We start from the raw sequence: 20,921 nt of genomic DNA, 5'->3' as shown, positions 1-20,921 counted from the left end.
GTGTTTCACACTTGCCCTCCCAGTGCTTGAGAGAATGAGACAGGATGGCAGGGTGGAGACCAGCCTCAGGAAGTAGTAAGACTTTCAGCAACCTAACCTGTTTCCAAACAAAAATAAAATAGGACTGGGGGTGTAGCTCAGAGGTAGAATGCCCCTGAGTTCAATCCCTAGCACCAAAACATCTATCACCAATGCTAAAATAGGCAATACTGAGCCAGGCGTGATGGTGCACACTTGGAATCCCAGTGCCTGGAAGGCTGAGATAGGGGATTCACAGGTTCAAGGAGAGCCTCTCAACATGAGACTCGACAGCCTAGCAAGAGCCTGTTTCATAACAAAATAAAATAGCCAGCGTGGTGGCGCACGCTTGTAATCCCCGCGCTTGGGAAGCGGAGACAGGAGGACCGCGCAGGTTCGAAGCCAGCCTTGCTGGCTTAAGAGACCCTGCTTCCAAATAAAAATACTAAAATATAGGTCTGGGAGTGTAGCCCGGAGAAGGGTTTTCAGGAACCCCAGGACCAACAACAACAACAAAAAAGGGCTTGGGTGTAGCCCGGAAGTAAGATGTCCCTAAAAAAAAAAAGAAAATTCAATAATAAAAAGTCAGTACTTTGTGACTAGTAAACTAAAGCAGTATCGAAAACATGTCAATATATTATTTTAAAGTATTTCTTTTTGGTGGTAGTACTGGGGATTGAATCCAGGAGTATTCTACCTCTGAGCTACATCCCCAGCCCTTTTCATTTTGAAAACAAGGTCTCCCAAAGTTGCTGAGGCTGGCCTCCAACCTGCAATCCACCTGTCTCGGCCTCTCAAGTAATGAGATCATAGGTGTGTGCCAAAGTACCAGCTTAAAGTGCTTTTAACAGTAAATGAAAATGGCTACTTGGATCACATCCCTATTCCTGGCTAGGAAAGCGAGTAGGTCTTACCAAAGGCAGACGTTCCCAGAGATCATCGCGATGGCGTTGTTCCAGCCATACACCGCCACAGGGAAGTTGAATGCAGTGATGATTCCAACCAGGCCCAGGGGATTCCACTGCTCGATGAGGGCGTGGCCAGGTCCTGAGAAAGGAAACCAAGGAAGGGCCCACCCACATGCATTAACTTAATGCATATGAAGTTAATAAGAAAAAAATCTGAAATCTCTCATTTTTAGAACAAAAGTGCATAAGCCAAATGGCAGGGACTTCCAGAGGCCTTGCACGGGATCACTTTACATAGCTGTGGGATATGGGTACATTACTTACTGTAGAACAGAAGTCATAAAAAGAAAAGGAAGCCTTTTACTATACTACTGTGAAATAATTTCCAAGAAATTTTAAGTTGAAAATAAGTACAGAATAGAACATTGTTCACTACCATTTTCTTAAATAAAAAAAAGACACATCTTTCCCTTAATGTGAACAAAAGTTCTAAAGTGATACTCAAGGAATCAGAAACATTCACCCTTCTTAGGAAACTATCAAGTAGCCAGGAATAGAGGAAAACTTTTCATCCTTCAGCCCTTTGTAGTCTACTTCTATGCACACAACTTTCTTTTTTTTTTTTTTGTCACATATCACTTTTTTTTTTTTTTTTTTTTTTTTTTTTGGTGGTACTGGGGTTCCTGGAAACTCTTCTAGCTCCGGGCTATACTCCCAGACCTATTTTTTTTATACTTTTTTATTTAGAGACAGGGTCTCTTAAGCCAGGGAGGCTGGCTTCGAACCTGCCTGATCCTCCTGTCTCCGCCTCCCAAGCGCGGGGATTACAAGCGTGCGCCACCACACTCGGCTTCACATATCACATCTTTAATAAAAAAATTTTTGGTGGTACTGGGGATGGAACCCAGGGGCCTTCTACCTCCGGGCTACACTATCAGACCTATTTAATATTTTATTTGGAAACAGGGTCTCTTAAACCAGCTGAGGCTGGCTTCGAAAGTGCATGATCCTCTTGTCTCAGCCTCCCAAGTGCAGGAATTACAAGCGTGCACCACCACGCCCAGCTTTAATAAAAATTTTCAAGACTGGGTGTGGTAGTGCACACTTGTAATCCCAGCATTTGGGAAGCTGAGACAGGAGGATCATGGTTTGAGGACAGTCTCAGCTACTACTAAGTGAGGCCCTTTGCAACTCAGTGAGACTGTTTCAAAATAAAGAATAAAAAAAGGGGGCTGGGGGTATAGATCAGAGGTAGAATGCCCCTGGGTTTCATCCTCAGTACCAAAAAAATAAAAAATAAATTAAATTAAATAAAAAATTTTAAGCTGGGCATGGTTGACCATACCTGTCATGCCAGTACTTGAAAATTTTTTTTAAAAAAAGTTTTTTAAAATAAGTGAATGCAGTTTCCCCATAAAAGTGTGAGGTTAAGAGCCATGCTTAGTGGTGCATCCCTGTAATCCCAGCATTTGGGGGGCTGAGACGGGAGAATCACGATTCACGTACAGCCTCAGCTACTTAGTGAGGCACTTTGCAACTCAGTGAAACCCTATTTCACTGAGTTGCAAAGAATGAAAAAATAATAATAGAATAAAAAATAGAGCTGAGGGTGTGGCTCAAAGGTAGAATCCCCCTGGGTTCCATCCCCAGTACTCAAAAAAAAAAAAAAAGTGTGGGGTTAAAAGAAGACAATTTATTAGCTGGGCATGGTGGTGCATGCTTGTAATCCCAGCGCTTGGGAGGCTGAGACAGGAGGATCATGCAGGTTCGAAGCCAGCCTCAGCTACTTAGTGAGGCTCTCAGCAACTTAGTGAGACCCTGTTTCCAAATAAAGTATAAAATAGGTCTGGGAGTGTAGCCTGGAGGTAGAAAAGACCCCTGGGTTCCATCCCCAGTACCACAAAACAATAAAAAATAAAAAGAAGACAATTTATTTATTTATTTATTTATTCATTTATTTATTTTTGCAGAACTGGGAGTGGAACCCAGAGGCATTCTACCTCTGAGCTACACCCTAGCCCTGTTTTTCATTCTCTATTTTGAAAAAGCGGGGTCTCAATAAGTTGCAGAGGAACTCACTAAGTAGCTGAGGCTGGTCGCAAACCTGTCATCCTCCTGTCTCAGCCTCCCAAGTACTGGGATTACAAGCATGTGCCACCATACTCAACTAACAGAAGGCAATCTTCACAAATATTTTTAGTGAATGCTAATAAGTCTACCAAATTAGTTCAACTTTCCCTTATGATTTGGCATTTAAGAAATTTCTATTTTATTGAGACCACAGTGAACATATATGTACATAAAAGTTTGTCACATTTTAGATATTTGGATTCTTATAATGGGCTTTAAATTAAAGGCTCTTTGGATATAATTATTATCAATATCCAAATTATTTTCTAGATGAGTTAAAAAGAGTATCTCATTTATGGACTTGCCCCCAACACTGTTTTATTTTCCTTCCCTTTTTTTTTTTTTTTTTTTTTGTGTGTGTGTGTGTGTGCTTGTGTATGTGTGTTTTGTGGTACTGGGGCTTGAACCCAGGGGGCATTCTACCTCCAAGCATTCTACCGCCTCAGTCCTTCGTATTTTTTGTTTTTTTTATCTCATTATGTTGCCGGGGCTGCCCTCAAACTTGCAATCCTCCATTCTCAGCCTCCCAAGCACTGGTGTCACAGGTGTGCACCACCATGCCCAGCTGAGTTTTATTCTTAAAAGAAAACAAACTGAGCTGGTCATGGTGGCTCACACTTATAATCTCAGTATTTGGGAGGCTGAGACAGGATGATCGCAGGTTCGCAGCCAGCCTCGGCAACTTAGCAAGGTCATCTGCAACTTAGTGAGACCCTGTTTCAAAATAAAATAATAAAGCCGGGCATGGTGGCGCACGCTTGTAATCCCCGCGCTTGGGAGGCAGAGACAGGAGGATCGCGCAGGTTTGTAGCCAGCCACGCTGGTTTAAGAGACCCTGTTTCAAAAATATAAAATAGGTCTGGGAGTGTAGCCCGGAGGTAGAAGGGCTTCCAGGAACCCCAGTACCACCAAAAAATAAATAAATAAAATAAAATAAAATAATAAAATAAAGGTATAGCTTCAAAGTAGAATGCTCCTGGGCTCCACCCCCAGTACCACAAAAAATAAAATAAAATAAAATAAAGCCAGGCATGTTGGTACACCCTGTAATCATACTTGGGAGGCTGCGACAGGAAGACCACAGGTTCAAGGCCAGCCTCACCAATGGAGGAGGACTCTCAGCAACCTAAAGAGATCCTGTTTCAAAGTGCAAAAATAAAAAGGGCCGGGTGTAGCTCGGAGGTAGAATGCCCCGGTTCAATGCCCAGTGTGAGAGAGGGCAGCTCAGTGAGCAGGAGAGAGATGTAGCTCATAGTGGTGTGCTTGCCTAGCATGCCTGAGGCCCTGCTTTCCATGGGGGGTGAGGATCTAATGTTGTTTTCATTGGCTTCCATTTGTATTTCCTTGAAAGACTGAAGATATTTTCACATATGTATGGCCCACTTGTCATCTCGCTTTTGCAACTTTGTTCCCAGTCCCAGCATTTGTTAGAGCTCTCCAAATCAGAGAACAAAGCCCTGAGCTCCATCAAGTTGGTAGCTTACTCTCAGAAGGCAAGATGGGTCCCCCAATCATCCTCGACAAGCCAACAGCATAATCACAAATATCCACGTACTCCTGAACTTCTCCCACACCTTCCACCAAGATTTTCCCCATCTCCAAAGACACCTGAAAATATACAAAGCCAAGCAGAATTTTCCAATAGAATTCAAATATTGAACATTAAATTGAGGGAGGCAAAAGATTATCTTATGTCTGTTTTATGAAGGTAACAAACTAAAAATCTGTTCTTGTTTTTCTCAAGCTTTGTTTTGTTGCTTTTGTTTTTATTTTGTTTTGTTTTCGGTGGCACTAAGGATTGAACCAAGGGGCATTCTAGCTCTGAACTACACCCCCACCTCCAGCCCTGACTGTATTTCTTATAATGAAAACAGGGTCTCATTAGGTTGCAGAGGGCCTCGCTAAGTTGCTGAGGCTGGCTTTGAACCAGCAATCCTCCTGTCTCAGCCTCCCAAATACTAGAATTAGAAGCATGTGCCACCATGCCTGGCTTTTCTGAAGAATTTTAAAACAGGAAAACTTAGCCGGGTGTGGTGGCGCATGCTTGTAATCCCAGCATTTGGGAGGCTGAGATAGGACAATCGCAGTTCGTAGACAGCTTCAGCTACTTAGTAAAGCCCTTTGCAATTCATTGAGACCCTGTTTCAAAATAAAGAATAAGGCCGGGCGTGGTGGCGCACGCTTGTAATCCCCGCGTTTGGGAAGCGGACACAGGAGGATCGTGCAGGTTCGAAGCCAGCCGTGCTGGCGTAAGAGACCCTGTTTCAAAAAAATATATAAAATAGGTCTGGGAGTGTAGCCCAGAAGTAGAAGGGCTTCCAAGGAACCCCAGTACCACCAAAAAAATTAAAAAATAAAAAATAAATAAAGAATAGGGCTGGAGGTATAGCTCAGAGGTAGAATGCCCCTAGGTTCCATCCCCATTACCACAAAAAAAAAAACCTGGAAAACTTATTTTTCCTGTCCATCTCATTAATTTTTCCTTTAAATAAAAGGTTTTTGAAATTTATAACTCTCAAGCCGGGCGTGGTGGCGCACGCTTGTAATCCCAGCATTCGGGAGGCTGAGACCTGGAGGATCGCAGTTCGCGGACAGCCTCAGCTACTTAGTGAGGCCCTCTGCAACTCAGTGAGACCCGGTTTCAAAATAAATAATAAAAAAATAGGGCAGGGGGTGTAGCTCGGAGGTCAAATGCCCCTGGGTTCCATCCCCAGACCCGCAAAAAAAAAAAAAAAAAAAAAAAAAAATTTATAAATCTCTTTTCTCAACACCCACAATTTTATACACAGAAGGCCTGACCGCCTAATTCCTCAGTCAAAGGATTATGTATGTTATAGAAAATACTTTACCAAGCTTCCCAGCACTTGGATCTTTTCCCGCAAGGCTTCACCAATCTGTCTTACTATTTCTCCTCGCTTTGGAGCAGGAATCTATGAAAACAATAGAATTTTAGTGCCTGGATCAAAGGATTCACATCTAAAAAAGTGTTAAATGTGCACTACAGTACTGAGCATACTAGCATGTGCCTGTTATCCCAATACTTGGGAGGCTGAGACAGGAGGATTGCAGGTTCAAGACCAGCCTCAGCAACTTACTGAGACTCTCAGTAACCTAGCAAGAACCAGTTTCAAAATAAAAAATAAAAGTCAGGCATGGTGGCACATGCTTGTAATCCCAGTACTTAGAAGGCTGAGACAGAAGGATCACAGCCAGCCTTAGCTACTTAGTGATGCCCTCTGCAACTTAGTGAGACCATTTTAAGAATAAAAAATAGGGCTGAGGGTGTAGCTCAGAGGTGGAATGCTCCTGGGTTCTATTCCCAGTAAAATAAATAAGTAAATAAACAACAACAAAAAAAAACTGCTGGGGGGTGTAGCTCAGAAAATACTCCTGAGTTTGATCCCAATACCAAAAAAAAAAAAAAAAAAAAAGACTGCTATCACACCAAAGAAGACTTTTTTTTCTCCCCTGGGTCTGGGGATGGAACCCAGGGGCATTCGACCTCCAAGCTACACCCCCTGCCCTATTTTTTTAACCTTTATTTTGAAACCGGGTCTCATTGAGTTGCAGAGGGCCTCACTAAGTAGCTGAGGCTGTCTGCGAACCACGATCCTCCGGTCTCAGCCTCCTGAATGCTGGGATTACAAGCGTGGGCCACCATGCCCGGCTCAAAGAAGACTTTTGATTGCATTTAGACTGGGATATGGCTAAACACTGGGACTAACACAGAAGCAAGCCTGGAGGGAGTATCCTAGGAGTTACAGAGGGAAAAAGGCAGCGAATAATTACAAACTATTATCAGGGCTACAAAGTTAAAGGAAAAAATGCAACTTAAACTCAGAAGACAACAATATTAAAGGGTAAAAGAACAAGTTATTAAGTCTGGCAGGGAAAACCACTAAGGAGGTGAGAAGGAAGCTAAAGCTGAAAGAATGAGAAACGTCAGGCATAGGAATATTCTTCTCAGAATAAGGAAAAGAAGGCCCATGGAAAATAAAAGGGCTCACTATGGCCGAGCGTGGTGGCACACGCTTGTCATCCCAGTACTTGTGAGGCTGAGACAGGAGGACCACGGGTTCCCAGCCAGCCTCAGCTACTTAGTGAGGCCCTTTACAACTCAGTGAGACCTTGCTTCAAAATGAAGAATAAAAAATAGGGCTGGGGGTAGAGCTCAGAGGTAGAATGTCCCTGAGTTCAACCCCCAGTACTGAAAAAATAAAGGAGGGCTCGCTGGAAAGCCAGTGCATCTTACACTCGCATTTAAGGAGCTGAAATCTTACCCCTGGTACAAGGCAAATCTTTAATAGTTTTTTTTTTTGTTGTTGTTTTGTTTTTGTTTTTGTTTGGTGGTACTGGGGGTGTAACCCAGGGGCTTTCTACCTCCAAACTATACTCCCATACCTATTTTATATATATATATTTTTTTTTTTTTTGAAACAGGGTCTCACTAAGTTGCTGAGAGCCTCACCAAGTAGCTAAGGCTGGCTTTGAACCTGTGTGATCCTCCTATCTCAGCCTCCCAAGCATGGGGAGTACAAGTATGCGGCACCATGCCCGGCTATAATAGTTTTTAAAGCACTGAATAAGACGATTTTCTCTATCTTTCAATATCACTATCGGACAAGTAGAGTAAACAGAAAGGGAAAGAAGAGAAGCAGAGATATCAGCTAAAAACATATGGCTGGGTATGGTGGTACATGCCTGTAATTCTAGCTACTCGGGGGGCTGAGGAAGACTGCAGGTCCAGTCTGGCCAACTTAGCGAGACCCTGACTCAAAATTTTTAAAAATGGCTAGAGATATAATTCAGAGGTAGCGTGCTTACCCAGCATGAATGAGAGCCTGGATTCAATCCCCTGTCCCAGAGTAGTAACAAGGGAGACAAAAGCTGAATTCTAGATCTATTTTAGAAGTACAATTGACAGGACACAGTAATGGAGCAGATGCAAGAAACAGGAAAAATGAAAGAAAGAAAAAGAAAAAAAAAATACTAAGGATGATTCAGGTCTTCAAATCAAAAAGCCAGGTAAGAGGGGCCTGGTGGTACACGCCTCTAACCCCAGAACTTGGATGACTGAAATAGGAGGATTGTAGGTTCGAGGACAACCTCAGCAATTTAGAGAGACCCTGGTTTTGTTTTTGTTTTTGTTTTTTGTGGTACTGGAGGTGGAACTCAGGGACTTTTCTACCTCCAGGCTATACTCCCAGACCTATTTTATACTTTATTTGAAAAAAGGGTCTCACTAAGTTGCTGAGAGCCTCACTCAGTAGCTGAGGCTGGCTTCAAACTTGTGCAATCCTCCAGTCTCAGCATCCCAAGCGCTGGGATTACAAGTGTGTGCTACCATACCTAGCTGAGAGATCCTGTTTCAAAATAAAAACTTTAAAAATAAATAAGCCAGGCATGGTGGTATATGCTTGTAATCCCAGCATTTGGGTGGCTGAGACAGGAGGACGGCAGTAGGAAGACAGCCTCAGCTACTTAGTGAGGCCCTTTGCAACTCAGTGACACCTTGTTTCCAAATAAAATATAAAATAGGTCTGGGAGTATAGCCCGGAGGTAGAAGGTCCCTGGGTTTCATCCCCAGTACCACAAGAAAGAAAGAAGGAAAGAAGGAAAGAAAGAAAGAAATTAAAAAATAGGTCTAGGGGTATAGCTCAGAGGTAGAATGCTCCTAGGTTTCATCCTCAGTACTGCTAAATAAATAAATAAATAAATAAATGTAGATGGAAGTACAACTACTAGATGAACATGGTTTGGGGGAAATGCCCAGATTGGGGAGCAAAAAGTTTAGGTTGGTCTATATTAAATTTGAACTGTACTGGGCATGGTACATGGGCACTTATAATCCCAGCATTAAGGAGGTTGAGACAGGAGGATCACAGTTCACAGCCAGCCTCAGCTACTTAGTAAGGCCCTTTCAACTCAGTGAGAGCCTGTTTCAAAATAAATTAATAAACAAAAAAATAGGGCTGAGAGTGTGACTTTGAGGTAGAATGCCCCTGGGTTCCATTCCTAGTATTGGGGGGAAAAATTGGTGGGAGGGAACGTGCTTCACAAATGTAGACAAGCTTTCCCAACTAGATCTTCACCCCATTCTCCACTTTCCAGCTTTTCCTCTTTGTCCTTCCCCAGGGTGGAGCCCCTCACACCCCAGCCCTCCGTAGCACCGTGTCAGCCTGACACCGACTCAGAAACGCATGGTGAGCCTGAGGCTGCTTTACCCTCTCTTTTCCACCGTATCCCCGTGTCTTAGTGTAGCTTTTCTAGAGAGCAACTTGATATCTATTAACACACTCAAAGCATCCCTACCCCTTGACTAGACAGACCCGCTTCTGCAAATTGAGTTGACATATGAGGTGCAAAAGTAGTGTGTTGTCTACTGAGTAAAAGCAGAAGCTATCCAAATGGCCATCAGCACAGGATGAGTTAATTATGAAATAGCCATAAAATGGAACATTCTCAGCCAGGCATGGTGGTGCACAGCTATAATCCCAGTACTTGGGAGGCTAAGACAAAAGCATCACAGGTTCCAGGCTAGCCTCAGCAACTTAAGGGAAACCTTGTTTCAAAATTTAAAAAAAAAGAAAAAGCAAGAAAGCTGGACATGGTGGCGCATGCTTGTAATCTCAGCATTTGGGAAGCTGAGACAGGAGGATCGTGGTTTGCGAACAGCCTCAGCTACTTAGTGAGGCCATTTGCAACTCAGTGAGACCCTGTTCCAAAATAAAGAATAAAAATTAGGGCTGGAGCTCAGAGGTAGAATGCCCCTGGGTTCCATCCCTAGTACCACAAAAAAATTTTAAAAATATTAAATAGGGCTGGGTAAGCTGGGCAGGGTGATTTACACCTGTAATCCTAGTACTTGAGAGGTTGAAACCGGAGGATCACAGTTCGAGGTCAGCCTCAGCAATTTAGGGAGACCCTGCTTCAAAATTTTTTTTTTACTTTCTTTTGGTGGTACTGGAGATTGAACCCAGGGGTATTCTACTTCTAAGCTACACCCCCAGCCCTATTTTATTCTTTTTACTTTGAAACAGGGTCTCACTAAATTATTGAGGCTGGCCACAAACCTGTGATCCTCCTGTCTCAGCCTCCCAAGTATTGGGATTACAAGCATGCGCCAACATGCCTGGCTCCTGCTTCAAAATAAAAAAATTAAAAAATTTAAATTTAAAGGATTGGGGAAAAAACCAGGCATGGTAAGGCACACCTGTAATCCTGCTACTCAAGAGACTGAAATAGGAGAATTGCTTGTTTAAGGCCAGTCTCAACAACTTAGTGAGGCCACCAACAACTTAGTGAGACCCTGTTTCAAAATAAAAAATAAAATGGGGCTGGGGTGTAGTTCAGAGGTAGCATGACCCTGGGTTCAATCCCCAGCACTACAAAAACAGAGGGAGGAGGAGCCGGGAATATAGCTGGGATGAAGAATGCCTTCACTGTCTCCCAACATCTCTTTTGAGTACTGAGGGAAGGCTAAGCTGCCCAAGGAGATTGTTTTCTTTTGTGTGACCTCTGTCCACTGATCCAGCAGATATCTCTCCTGCTTAACTATTCCTAGGTCAGACAGTTAACAGTTCAGGGTTTTAGTGAGTAAATTTCCAGTGTGCTATGGGCCATCTTTCTGGTCTTCTATGGGGTCCCCATTGTCTGATCAATAGACACCTCTCTGAGGATGGTCAACAGGGCTCAAGGTGATTAGTGAAGACCTGTAAATTCCTCAGATATTTAGAACTAACAGGCCAGGCTGCAGGGGTGGGGGAGGCTGCCAGGCCAGGTTTGAGGAGGAGGTGCTGGGAATCTTGCCACAGCCTTCCATATTAAAGTTGCATTCTAGCCCCATGTGATGACACACGCTTGTAATCCCCGCGCTTGGGAGGCTGAGACAAGAGGATCGTGCAGGTTCGAAGGCAGCCTCAGCTACTTCATAAAGCCCTCCACAACTTAGTGAGACTCTGTTTCAAAATAAAGAATAAGCCGGGCATGGTGGCGCATGCTTGTAATCCCTGCCCTTGGGAGACAGAGACAGGAGGATCGTGCTGGTTCGAAGCCAGCACACTGGCTTAAGAAACTCTGTTTCCAAATAAAAATATAAAAATGGGTCTGGGAGTGTAGCCGGGAGGTAGAAGGGCTTCCAGGAACCCCAGTACCACCACACACACACACACCCACACACACACACACACACACACACACACACACACACACACACACAAATAAATAAATAATTGAGAATTAAAAAAAAAAAATTGGGCTGGGGGGTATAGCTCAGAGGTAGACTGTCCCAGGGTTCAATACCCAATACTGCAAAAAAAAAAAAAAATTATCTTTGAAAAATTCCAGGCTTATCTCAAACTAAATGAAACAAATTTATCCTAATGCAGGCAAGGGCAGCAGAAGGCTGCATGCCTGTGAGCCAGGCACAGGCAGCCCTCCCTGCAGGCAAGGAGCCAGGAGGGAAGCTTGCAGCCCAAGGCAGCAAGCTCTGGTCTGCTCTGATGCAAGGCACCAGCCATTTAAGTCACTGCCCCTTTGGCCCAGAGCCCAGAGGGATGATGAGGAAGGGCTCTGTTTCTACCTGAAACTTTGAACTCAGCTGCTCAACTCAAATTCTAACAAGTGGAATGCCCAACTGACACTATCAGCCAGGAAAGGACCTGTTCCCACTTAGCACACCACCCTGCTGGGAGGTCCTAAGAGCTGAGGCAGCATGAAAAGGGACATCAGGTGTGGGGGCTGGCATTGGTGGGCAAGAGTGGACTGCAAATAAGATTCTGATTTAAAGATAGCAAAACAAGCCAGGCGTGGTGCGCATGCTTGTAATAACAGCATTTGGGAGGCTGAGACAGAAAATTACAGTTTGAGGACAGCCTCAGCTACTTAGTAAGGCCCTTTGCAACTCAGTAAGACCCTGTTTCAAAATAAAGAATAAAAAGCAGGGCATGGTGGTGCATGATTGTAATTCGAGCATTCGGGAGGCTGAGACTGGAGGTTCACGGTTCGTGGACAGCCTCAACTACTTAGTGAGGCCCTCTGCAACTTGGTGAGACCCTATTTCAAAATAAAGAATAAATAAAAAAACAAAAACAGGGCAAGCTGGGTGTGGTGGCACACGCTTGTAATCCCAGCATTCTGGAGGCTGAGACCGGAGGATCGCGGTTCACAGCCAGCCTCATCTACTTAGTGAGGCCCTCTGCAACTCAGTAAGACCCGGTTTCAAAAAAATAAAGAATAAGCCGGGCGTGGTGGCGCACACTTGTAATCCCCGCGGCTTGAGAGGCAGAGACAAGAGGATCACACAGGTTCGAAGCCAGCCACGCGCGCTGGCTTAGGAAACCCTGTTTCCAAATAAAAATGTAAAAATGGGTCTGGGAGTGTAGCCCGGAGGTAGAAGGGCTTCCAGGAACCCCAGTACCACCAAAAAAAAAAAAAAAGAAGAAGAATAAAAAATAGGGCAGGGGCTGTAGCTTGGAGGTCTAATGCCCCTGGGTTCCATCCCCAGACCCGCAAAAAAAAAAAAAAAAAAACAGGGCAGGGTGCATACCTTGGAGGTTTAATGCCCCTGGGTTCCATCCCAAGACCTGAAAAAAAAAAAAAGAAGAAAATAAAATAAAGAAAGAAAGAATAATGGCTGGGCATGGTGGCACATGCTTGTAATCCCAGTGCTTGGGAGGCTGAGACTGGAGGATCACACAAGTTAGAAGCCAGGCTCAACTACTAAGTGAGGCTCTCAGCAATTTAGTGAGACCTTGTTTCCAAATAAAGTATAAAATAGGTCTGGGAGTAGAGCCCAGAGGTAGAAAAAAGGCCCTAAGTTCCAACTCCAGTACCACACACACACAAAAAAAAAAGAATAAAAAATAGGGTTTGGGGTATAGCTCAGAAGTAAAATGCCCCTGGGTTCCATCCCCAGTGTCACAAAATAAATAAAAATAAAAATATAGCCATGTGTGGTGGTGCACATTTGTAATCCCAGCATTCAGGAAGCTGAGACTGGAGGGTCGTGGTTCATGGACAGCCTCAGCTACTTAGTGAGTCCCTTTGCAACTTACTGAGACCCTGTTTCAAAATAAAAAATAAAAAATAAAAATAGGGCAGGGGGTGTAGCACAGAGGTCGAATGTCCCTGGGTTCCATCCCCAGACCCGCAAAAAATATACAAAAAATAAAATGATAAAAATAGCAAAACAAGAATCAATACTATCAAAATGTCCATTCTACCAAAAGTCATCTACAGGGTCAATGCAATCTCTATCAAAATACCAATGTCATGCCAGACATGGTGGCGCATGCTTGTAATCCCAGTACTTGGGAGACTGAGAAAGGAGGATCTGGGTTAGCAGACAGCCTCAGCTACTTAGTGAGGTCCTCCACAACTTAGTGAGACCCTATTTCAAAAAATAAAGAATAAAAAATCAGGCTGGAAGTGTAGCCCAGTAGAATGCCCCTGGGTTCAATCCTCAGCACCACACACACACACACACACACACACACACACACACAAAGTTATTTGTCATTCTTTACAGATCTAGAAAAATCAGTCAGAAATTTCATAAGGAAAAATAAAAGACCCAGAATAGCCAAAGCCATTCTTAGCAATAAGAACCACGAAGGAGGCATCACAAGACCTGACTTCATACTACAGAGCCATAATAATAAAAACAGCATAGTACTGGCACAAAAACAGACACAAAGACCAACTGAACAGAATAAAAGATACAGAAATGCTGGGCGTGGTGGCACACGCTTGTAATCTCAGCGGTTGGGAGGCTGAGCCAGGAGGAATCACACAGGTTGGAAGCCAGCCTCAGCTACTTAGTAAGGCTCTCAGCAACTTAGGGAGACCCCATTTCTAATAAAATATAAAAATAGGTCTGGGAGTGTACCCCAGAGGTAGAAAGCCCCGAGGTTCTATCCCCAGTACCACAAAAAAAAATAAAAATAATAATAAAAAATACAGAAACAAATTCATGCACTTATAGTCAACTTATTTTCAACAAAGATGCCAGCCACATATGCTGGAGAAAAAAACAGCCTTTTAACAAATGGTATTGGAAAAACTGGTTATCCATTTGTAGAAAAATGGAATTAAATCCTTACCTTTCACCTCTCATCCTTACAAATCCATTTCGAGTTGACAAAAGTCAACTCAAGATGGATCAAAGACCTGGAAATTAGGCCAGACTTTGAAGTTACTAGAGGAAGACATAGGTCCAACACTCTAACATACAGACACAGAAAGAAATTTCTTCAATAAGACTCAGGAAACTAAAACAAGAATTAATAAATGGGATGGCATTAAACTTAAAAGCTTTTGCTTATCAAAAGAAACCACGGGGGCTGACTGGGCGATGTGTGCATGTATGTCTACAAAAGTTTGTATCCCACTATGATGTATGAATACAGTGCACCAATAAAATAAATTAAAAAAAAAAAAAAAAGAAACCACTAAGAGTCTATAGAGAAGGCCTACAGAATGGGAGATCTTTGCCAACTACCCTCTGATAAAAGACTAATGTCTCAAAACTAAATGAAGAGATTCAAATGCAGTGCTGCACACCTGTAATCCCACTACTCAGGAGGCTGAGGCAAGAGGATCATGAGTTCCAGCCCCAGCAACATGGTGAGGTCCTGTTTCAAAATAAGAAGGGCTTAGACATAACTCAGTGGTACATCACTCCTGGGTTCCACCCCTAGTACAAGGAAGGGCTGGGGGCCCAGGAGCAGGAAGGATTTAAAAAGGCCATTCTAAACCAGGCGCGGGCACACGCTTGTAATCTCAGCATTCGGGTGACTGAGACTAGAGGATCACAGTTCGCGGACAGACTCAGCTACTTAGTGAGGCCTTCCGCAACTCAGTGAGACCCTGTTTCAAAATAAAGAATAAAAAATAGGGCAGGGGGGTGTAGCTCGGAGATCATATGCCCCTGGGTTCCATCCCCAAACGCGCAAAAAAAAGGCCATCCTATCACCTGCCGTTATAGGTGGAGGGAGGTGAGCAGGAAAGGAGAGAGGTGGGCAGCAGGAGATCAGGGCCCACTGGCCCACAGATAACAATTCAAGTTACAGAATGAAAGTGGGCAAAAGACACTGGATCCCCAAACCCCCATTCTGACCAATCCTAAAAGAGCATGTGGGAAACCTCAATAAGGCTTAAAAACCCACCTCCCAGGAGCTTAGATGGTCAATCTCTTCAGGGACCTGCACCCCCTTGTGGAGGGAGCTGTGTTTGTCTTCTTTCCTTGAGTGAAAATAAACTTTTTTTTTTTTTGGTGGTATTGGGGTTCCTGGAAACCCTTCTACCTCCGGGCTACACCCCCAGACCTATTATATATATATATACATATATATATATATATGTATGTATTTTTTTTTTAATGTGGAAACAGGGTCTCTTTGAACCAGCGCTATCCTCCTGTCTCCACCTCCCAAGCACAGGGATTACAAGTGTGTGCCACCACGCCTGGCAGAAAATAAACTTTAATAATCCACTGGACAAGAACCCTAAAAGAAAGCTGGACGTGGTGGCACACACTTGTAATCCCAGCATTTGGGAGGCTGAGACTGGAGGATCGCGGTTCATGGACAGCCTCAGCTACTTAGGCCCTCCGCAACTTAGTGAGACCCTGTTTCAAAATAAAGAATAAAAAAATAGGGCAGGGGATGTAGCTTGGAGCTCAAATGCCCCTGGAAGGCTGAGAGAGAGGGATCTCAGGTTTGAGGACAGTCTCAGCCACTTAGTGAATCCCTCATAAACAAGACCCCTGTTAAACACACACACACACACACACACACACACACACACACACACACACACACACACACAGCTGGGCACGGTGGCACATGCTTGTAATTCCAGTACTTGGTAGGCTGAGACAGGAGGATCTCAGGTTTGCAGCCACCCTCAGCTACTTAGTGAAGTCCTGTGAAACTTAGTGAAACCTTGTTTCAAAATAAAGAATAAAAAATAGGGCTGCAGATATAGCCTGGGGGCAGAATGTTCCTAGGTTTAATCCTCAGTACCACAAAATATAAATTATATATAAATATATATATATATATATATATATATATATATATATATATATATATTCAGAGAGAGAGAGAGGTGGAGGAGGGGGAAGGAAAAGGAAGGAGGGAGAGGGGGGAGATAGAAGGGGGTCTAGGGGTATGGCTCAGGGGCAAAATGCCTCTGGGTTCAATCCAAATACAGAAAAGGCACTCTCCTAGGAATACAGAAAAGAAATCAATCACAGCTCCCAGGAGCTTACATTTTAGCATCACAACCCTCAAAGAACACATGTTTTAGCAAGACACTGACCAATTTATCAGATTTTTTTTTACCTCATCACAATTGTGACAGGTGACTTCTGTGTTTTAGAACACTAAGGCCATACTTACATCCGCCCAGACTTTCCAAGCTTCTCTTGCTTTCTTTACGGTTTCTTCATAGTCTGCCACACTGGCCTAAATTAAAAATCAAGGGGAAAGAAAAAGAAGAGTAAAGGAAAGTGGCCTCCTTTAAGAGCACGCAGACATTTTCAAGGAAGAGAATGGGAAAATTTCTGGATGCCCCTAAGAACAACTTCCACAGTCTAAGCTTCCAAAACCTGACCAGGAAGATAGGGTGAAATCCAGCTGGGCTTTAAAGCTTTGCTATTTAAAAGGCCCAGATACACCTGGGATCAACACCTGACCTGCACTAGAAATGCAAAACCAGGCACAGTGGCGCACATCTGTAATCACTGTGCCTGGAAGGCTGAAACAGGAGGACCGCAGGTCTCAGCAATTTAGTGAGCCTGTTTGTTTGAGTCTGGGGGAGTAGGGAGGGGAGGAAAGCAAAGCTTAAAGAATCAGAAACTTCATTTTAACAAAAACCCCCAAGGGTTAGTGGGACATAGTGGTACAAGCTTATAATTCCAGTACTTGAGAGGCTGAGACAGGAGGATCGCAGGTTCACGGACAGCCTCAGTTACTGAGTGAGGCCCTCCACAACTTAATGAGGCCCTGTTTAAAAATAAAAAATAAAGTAGGGCTGGGGGTGTAGTTCAGAGGTAGAATGGCCCTGGATTCAATCCCCAGTGCCCAAAAAGAAAAAGAAAAAAAATAGCCCAAAGGACTCAGAAGCGCTGCATTCAGTGACACACCTCCCTAGCTCACTCCATGGTTCACCTCTTCTAAAGCATGCCATACCCAACCAAAGAGAGGGACCAGCTCTCCCAGACATACTTTAATGTGGAATGAAAAGCACATTATTCTTTATATTTGTATTTCTGTATTGCTCTTGGCCTTCCTAGTAGTCTGCATCTCTAAAGAAAGTTTGCATAAACCATGAAAATTATGCTGATACATACATTTGAAATAAAGTATGGCACATTAAAAACAAAGTTGCCACAAACTCCCCGTGAGCAGTTTGAATTTTAAAACCTTACCTGTCGGACTCTTGCTATTGGCTCATTGTTAGCAGGACAGTAGGTCGTAATAACCTTAAAATAACAACAAAAAGTGACCATTATTCACAGAAATCATAATTCCTCCCAAAGCTCAGGGAACAGACTAACTAGGGAGGAAAAAAAAAAAGAAAAGAGAGAGAGAGAGAGAGAGTCCAAAATAGGATCCCTTAGGTTACAATTAAAGCAGTGTAGAGCCAGATGTGATACTATCAAAATAAAGAGGGCAGGGGATGAGGCTCAGCAGCAGAGTGACAGTCTAGGGTGTGTGAGGTCCTGGGTTCGACTCCCAGGACCAAAATAAACACACTCTACAGAGGTGGGTATTTCACATCTGACCTAAGCGTGAGGAACGCCTTTCTGTAAGACGCCCCCCTGCCATCTCAACAAAAGCCTTCACGTCCTAACCAGTTACTTCATCCCTTTTTCAGCTAACAGACCCAACTGCTGCGTTTTACCTCATCCTTCTCTCTCTTATTCTGCCCGCCCTCTGGTCAGATTAAAGAGCCAAGTCTAGGCAACTCCGGGAAAAGCCCTTGTCCATACAAGCTGGGAAAGTCGCAGGTGAATTGAAAAGCTTAGTTTAGTTTCAAACTAAAAGTTTAGTTTCAAACTAAAAAATTTAAAAAATAAATAAATAAACAGGGCTGGGGGGGGGGGTGTATCTCGGAGGTAGAATGCCCCTGAGTTCCATTCCCAGTGCCAGAAAATAAATAAATAAATAAATAAATAAATAAATAAATAAATAAATCACCTGCATCTGCTACAGACACAGAAAAACCAAAAAGATTTTCCTTCTAAAATGTAGGTTTACAGCTACTTAGTGAGGCCCTCTGCAACTTAGTGAGACCCTCTTTCAAATTAAAGAATAAACAAGCAGGCTGGAGGTTTAGATCTGAGGTAGAATGCTCCTGGGTTCAATCCCCAGCACCACAAAAGAAAAATAAAATAAAATGCAGGTTCAGAGCCAGGCCTGTTGACGCAGGCTTGTAATCCCAGCATTTGGGAGGCTGAGACCAGAGGATCACGGTTAAGGAACGACAGCCTCAGCTACTTAGTGAGGCCCTCTGCAACTTAGTGAGACCCTGTTTCAAAATAAAGAATACAAAATAGGGCAGGGCGTGTAGCTCGGAGGTCGAATGCCCCTGGGTCCCATCCTCAGCCCCCCCCACCAAAAATTAGCCGGGTATGGTAGTGCACGCTTGTAATTCCAGCATTCGGAAGGTGGAAACCAGAGGATTGTGGTTCAAAGACAGCCTCAGCTATCTGGAGATGCACTTCACAACCCAGTGAGACCCTGTTTCAAAAATAAAAAAGACTAAAAACTAGGCCTAGGGGTGTAGCTTAGAGATAGAATGCCCCTGAGTTCCATCCCCAGTACTTAAATAAATAAATAAATAAATAAATAAATAAATAAATGCACTTTTAGAGCCAGACGTAGTGGCACACGCTTGTAATCCTAGTACTTGGGAGGCTGAGACAGAAGGATCTGGGTTCGCGACCGGCCTCAGCTACTTACTTAGGCTCTCTGCAACTTAGACCCTGTTTCAAAATAAAGAATAAAAATATAGGGATAGGGGTGTAGCTCAGAGGTAGAATACCCCTGGGCTCCATCCCCAATACCAGAAAAAAAAAAAAAATTCAGGTTCAGTATTTAATAGTCAACGTGTCAGTGTTATATAACACTTTCCGGAAAAAGGGGGGAAGGAGAATACTAACCTTATCTTTACATTCCTATAAGACATTATATTGAACGGTAACTGGGTGCTAGCCATATTGCTATGCTCTGGGCAACAGAGAAACGCTGAAAATCCCGTCCTCCAGGAAGTTAAAAGGATTCTAACAAGAGCTTGCAAACTGCAAAGGATTTCAGAAGAGGACAACACAAAACTACACAGTAGAATGTGAGCTGCAGGGCAGGTCCTATTTTAAGAGCTACAGGTGAGCCCTTAATTCAGATCAATTGCTCGCAAAGTGTGTTCCTCAACTACAGAACCCAGGCAAGACTGCCATACGGTTTTAAGTACGCTTGGAAAGTTTAGCGCCCCCCCCCCCGCCCCAGTTCCAAAGTGACATCGGTTCTTCATGGCACAGAAAGACCTCAATCTAAGATTAGGGCTCTTTTCTTTTCTCTTAAAGGCACTATGCCTGAGAAAACTATTATGGATCCTCAAAAGTTCTGATCCAGTACAACTCCTGCAGGGCCTATAGGAGTCAGGGAAGGCAGTTCCCGCCCAGCCTCCCAAGCAAACGCCGGCTGCAGAGATTTCGCGGGGCCGCATACCTCTCCCCGGCCGCCCCAGCTTCCATTATACACGCCCTCGTTTTCCTCGCGGAGCCCCAACTCTTTCAGCCAAGCATACTGGGGCTGATGGATCAGCAGAGTGGACATGGAGGCGGCCGGCCTGTTCCAAAGTCCTAGGGGCTTGCTAGTCTTTGCAGCGCGCACACAGAAGGCGCTCACTCTACGCCACATACTCAGCACCGCACGCGCGACCCGCCCGCTACCCGGGGGAGCGGCTGAAATAGAGCCCCGCCTCGCGTCTCCCAGACCTCATTGGACAGGCCCCTCCCCCTACCGGCACGCCCCGCCCCGCGTCCCCGGGAGCCCATTGGGCAGGCCCCGCCCGGCAGGCTCCGCCCTCTGTCCCCAGGAGCCCATTGGGCAGGTCCCGCCATCCCGCCCGGCACGCCCCTCCCCACGTCCCTGGGAGCCCATTGGGCCGGCCGGGACCTGCCCCCGGCACGCCCCGCCCCCGCCGCCGGACTTGGAGCTCAGCCCTGGCCTGGAACAAAGGGGATGCTGCCAGGAGCCAGAGGGCTGTGGACTTCTGGTGCAAAGCGACTGGGGAACCGCTCACAGCTAGGAATTCTTTTCAGCAAAATATAGGCTTCGAAGTACGCTAGGTTACAGCAGAGTTTCTTTTTGGGGAGAGGGAGAGAGGAGAGGGTATTGGGGATTAAACCCAGAGACATTCTACCTTTGAGCTTCACCTCCAGGCCTATATATTTATATAAAATGTTTTTTCGGTACTAGGAATGGAACCCAGGGGAAATCTACTTCCGAGCTACACCACCAGCCTTATTTTTTATTCTTTATTTGAAACAGGGTCTCAAACCGGGCGTAGTAGCGCATGCTTATAATCCCAGCATTTGGGAGACTGAGACAGGAGGAGTGCGATTCTCAGACAGCCTCAACTGCTTAGTGAGACCCTCTGCCACTCAGTGAGACTCTATTTCAAAATAAAGACTAAAAAATAAAGCTGGGGGTGTGGCTCGGAGGTAAAATGCCCCTGAGTTCCATCCCCAGTACCACAAATAGATAAATAAATAAATAAATAAACAAATAAGAAACAGGGTCTCACTGAGTTGCAAAGGACAGCTGAGGCTGCCTGCAAACCGCAGTCCTCCTG

At 44.4% G+C, this 20,921-nt stretch overlaps 1 protein-coding gene across 2 annotated transcripts in view; it reads right to left on the bottom strand.

Annotated features, from left to right (window-relative positions):
• Window positions 1-19,984, bottom strand: part of ALDH7A1 (aldehyde dehydrogenase 7 family member A1) — a gene marked incomplete at both ends in the record, with an annotated part of 58,780 nt that extends 38,796 nt beyond the window's left edge. For both annotated transcript variants that reach the window (XM_080699227.1, XM_080699228.1), the window contains 6 exons: window positions 933-1,065; window positions 4,541-4,664; window positions 5,906-5,986; window positions 16,460-16,525; window positions 17,491-17,544; window positions 19,793-19,984. In XM_080699227.1, the coding sequence (XP_080555353.1) occupies window positions 933-1,065; window positions 4,541-4,664; window positions 5,906-5,986; window positions 16,460-16,525; window positions 17,491-17,544; window positions 19,793-19,984 (650 nt within the window). The remainder of the gene's footprint in view (window positions 1-932; window positions 1,066-4,540; window positions 4,665-5,905; window positions 5,987-16,459; window positions 16,526-17,490; window positions 17,545-19,792) is intronic.
• Between the last annotated feature and the right edge of the window lie 937 nt (window positions 19,985-20,921).

Source organism: Muscardinus avellanarius, assembly GCF_963383645.1.
Source record: "Muscardinus avellanarius genome assembly, chromosome: 7".
Lineage (NCBI taxonomy): Eukaryota > Metazoa > Chordata > Mammalia > Rodentia > Gliridae > Muscardinus > Muscardinus avellanarius.
The sequence above is the reverse complement of the archived record's forward strand: the minus strand, read 5'-3'. Positions and strand labels throughout refer to the sequence as shown.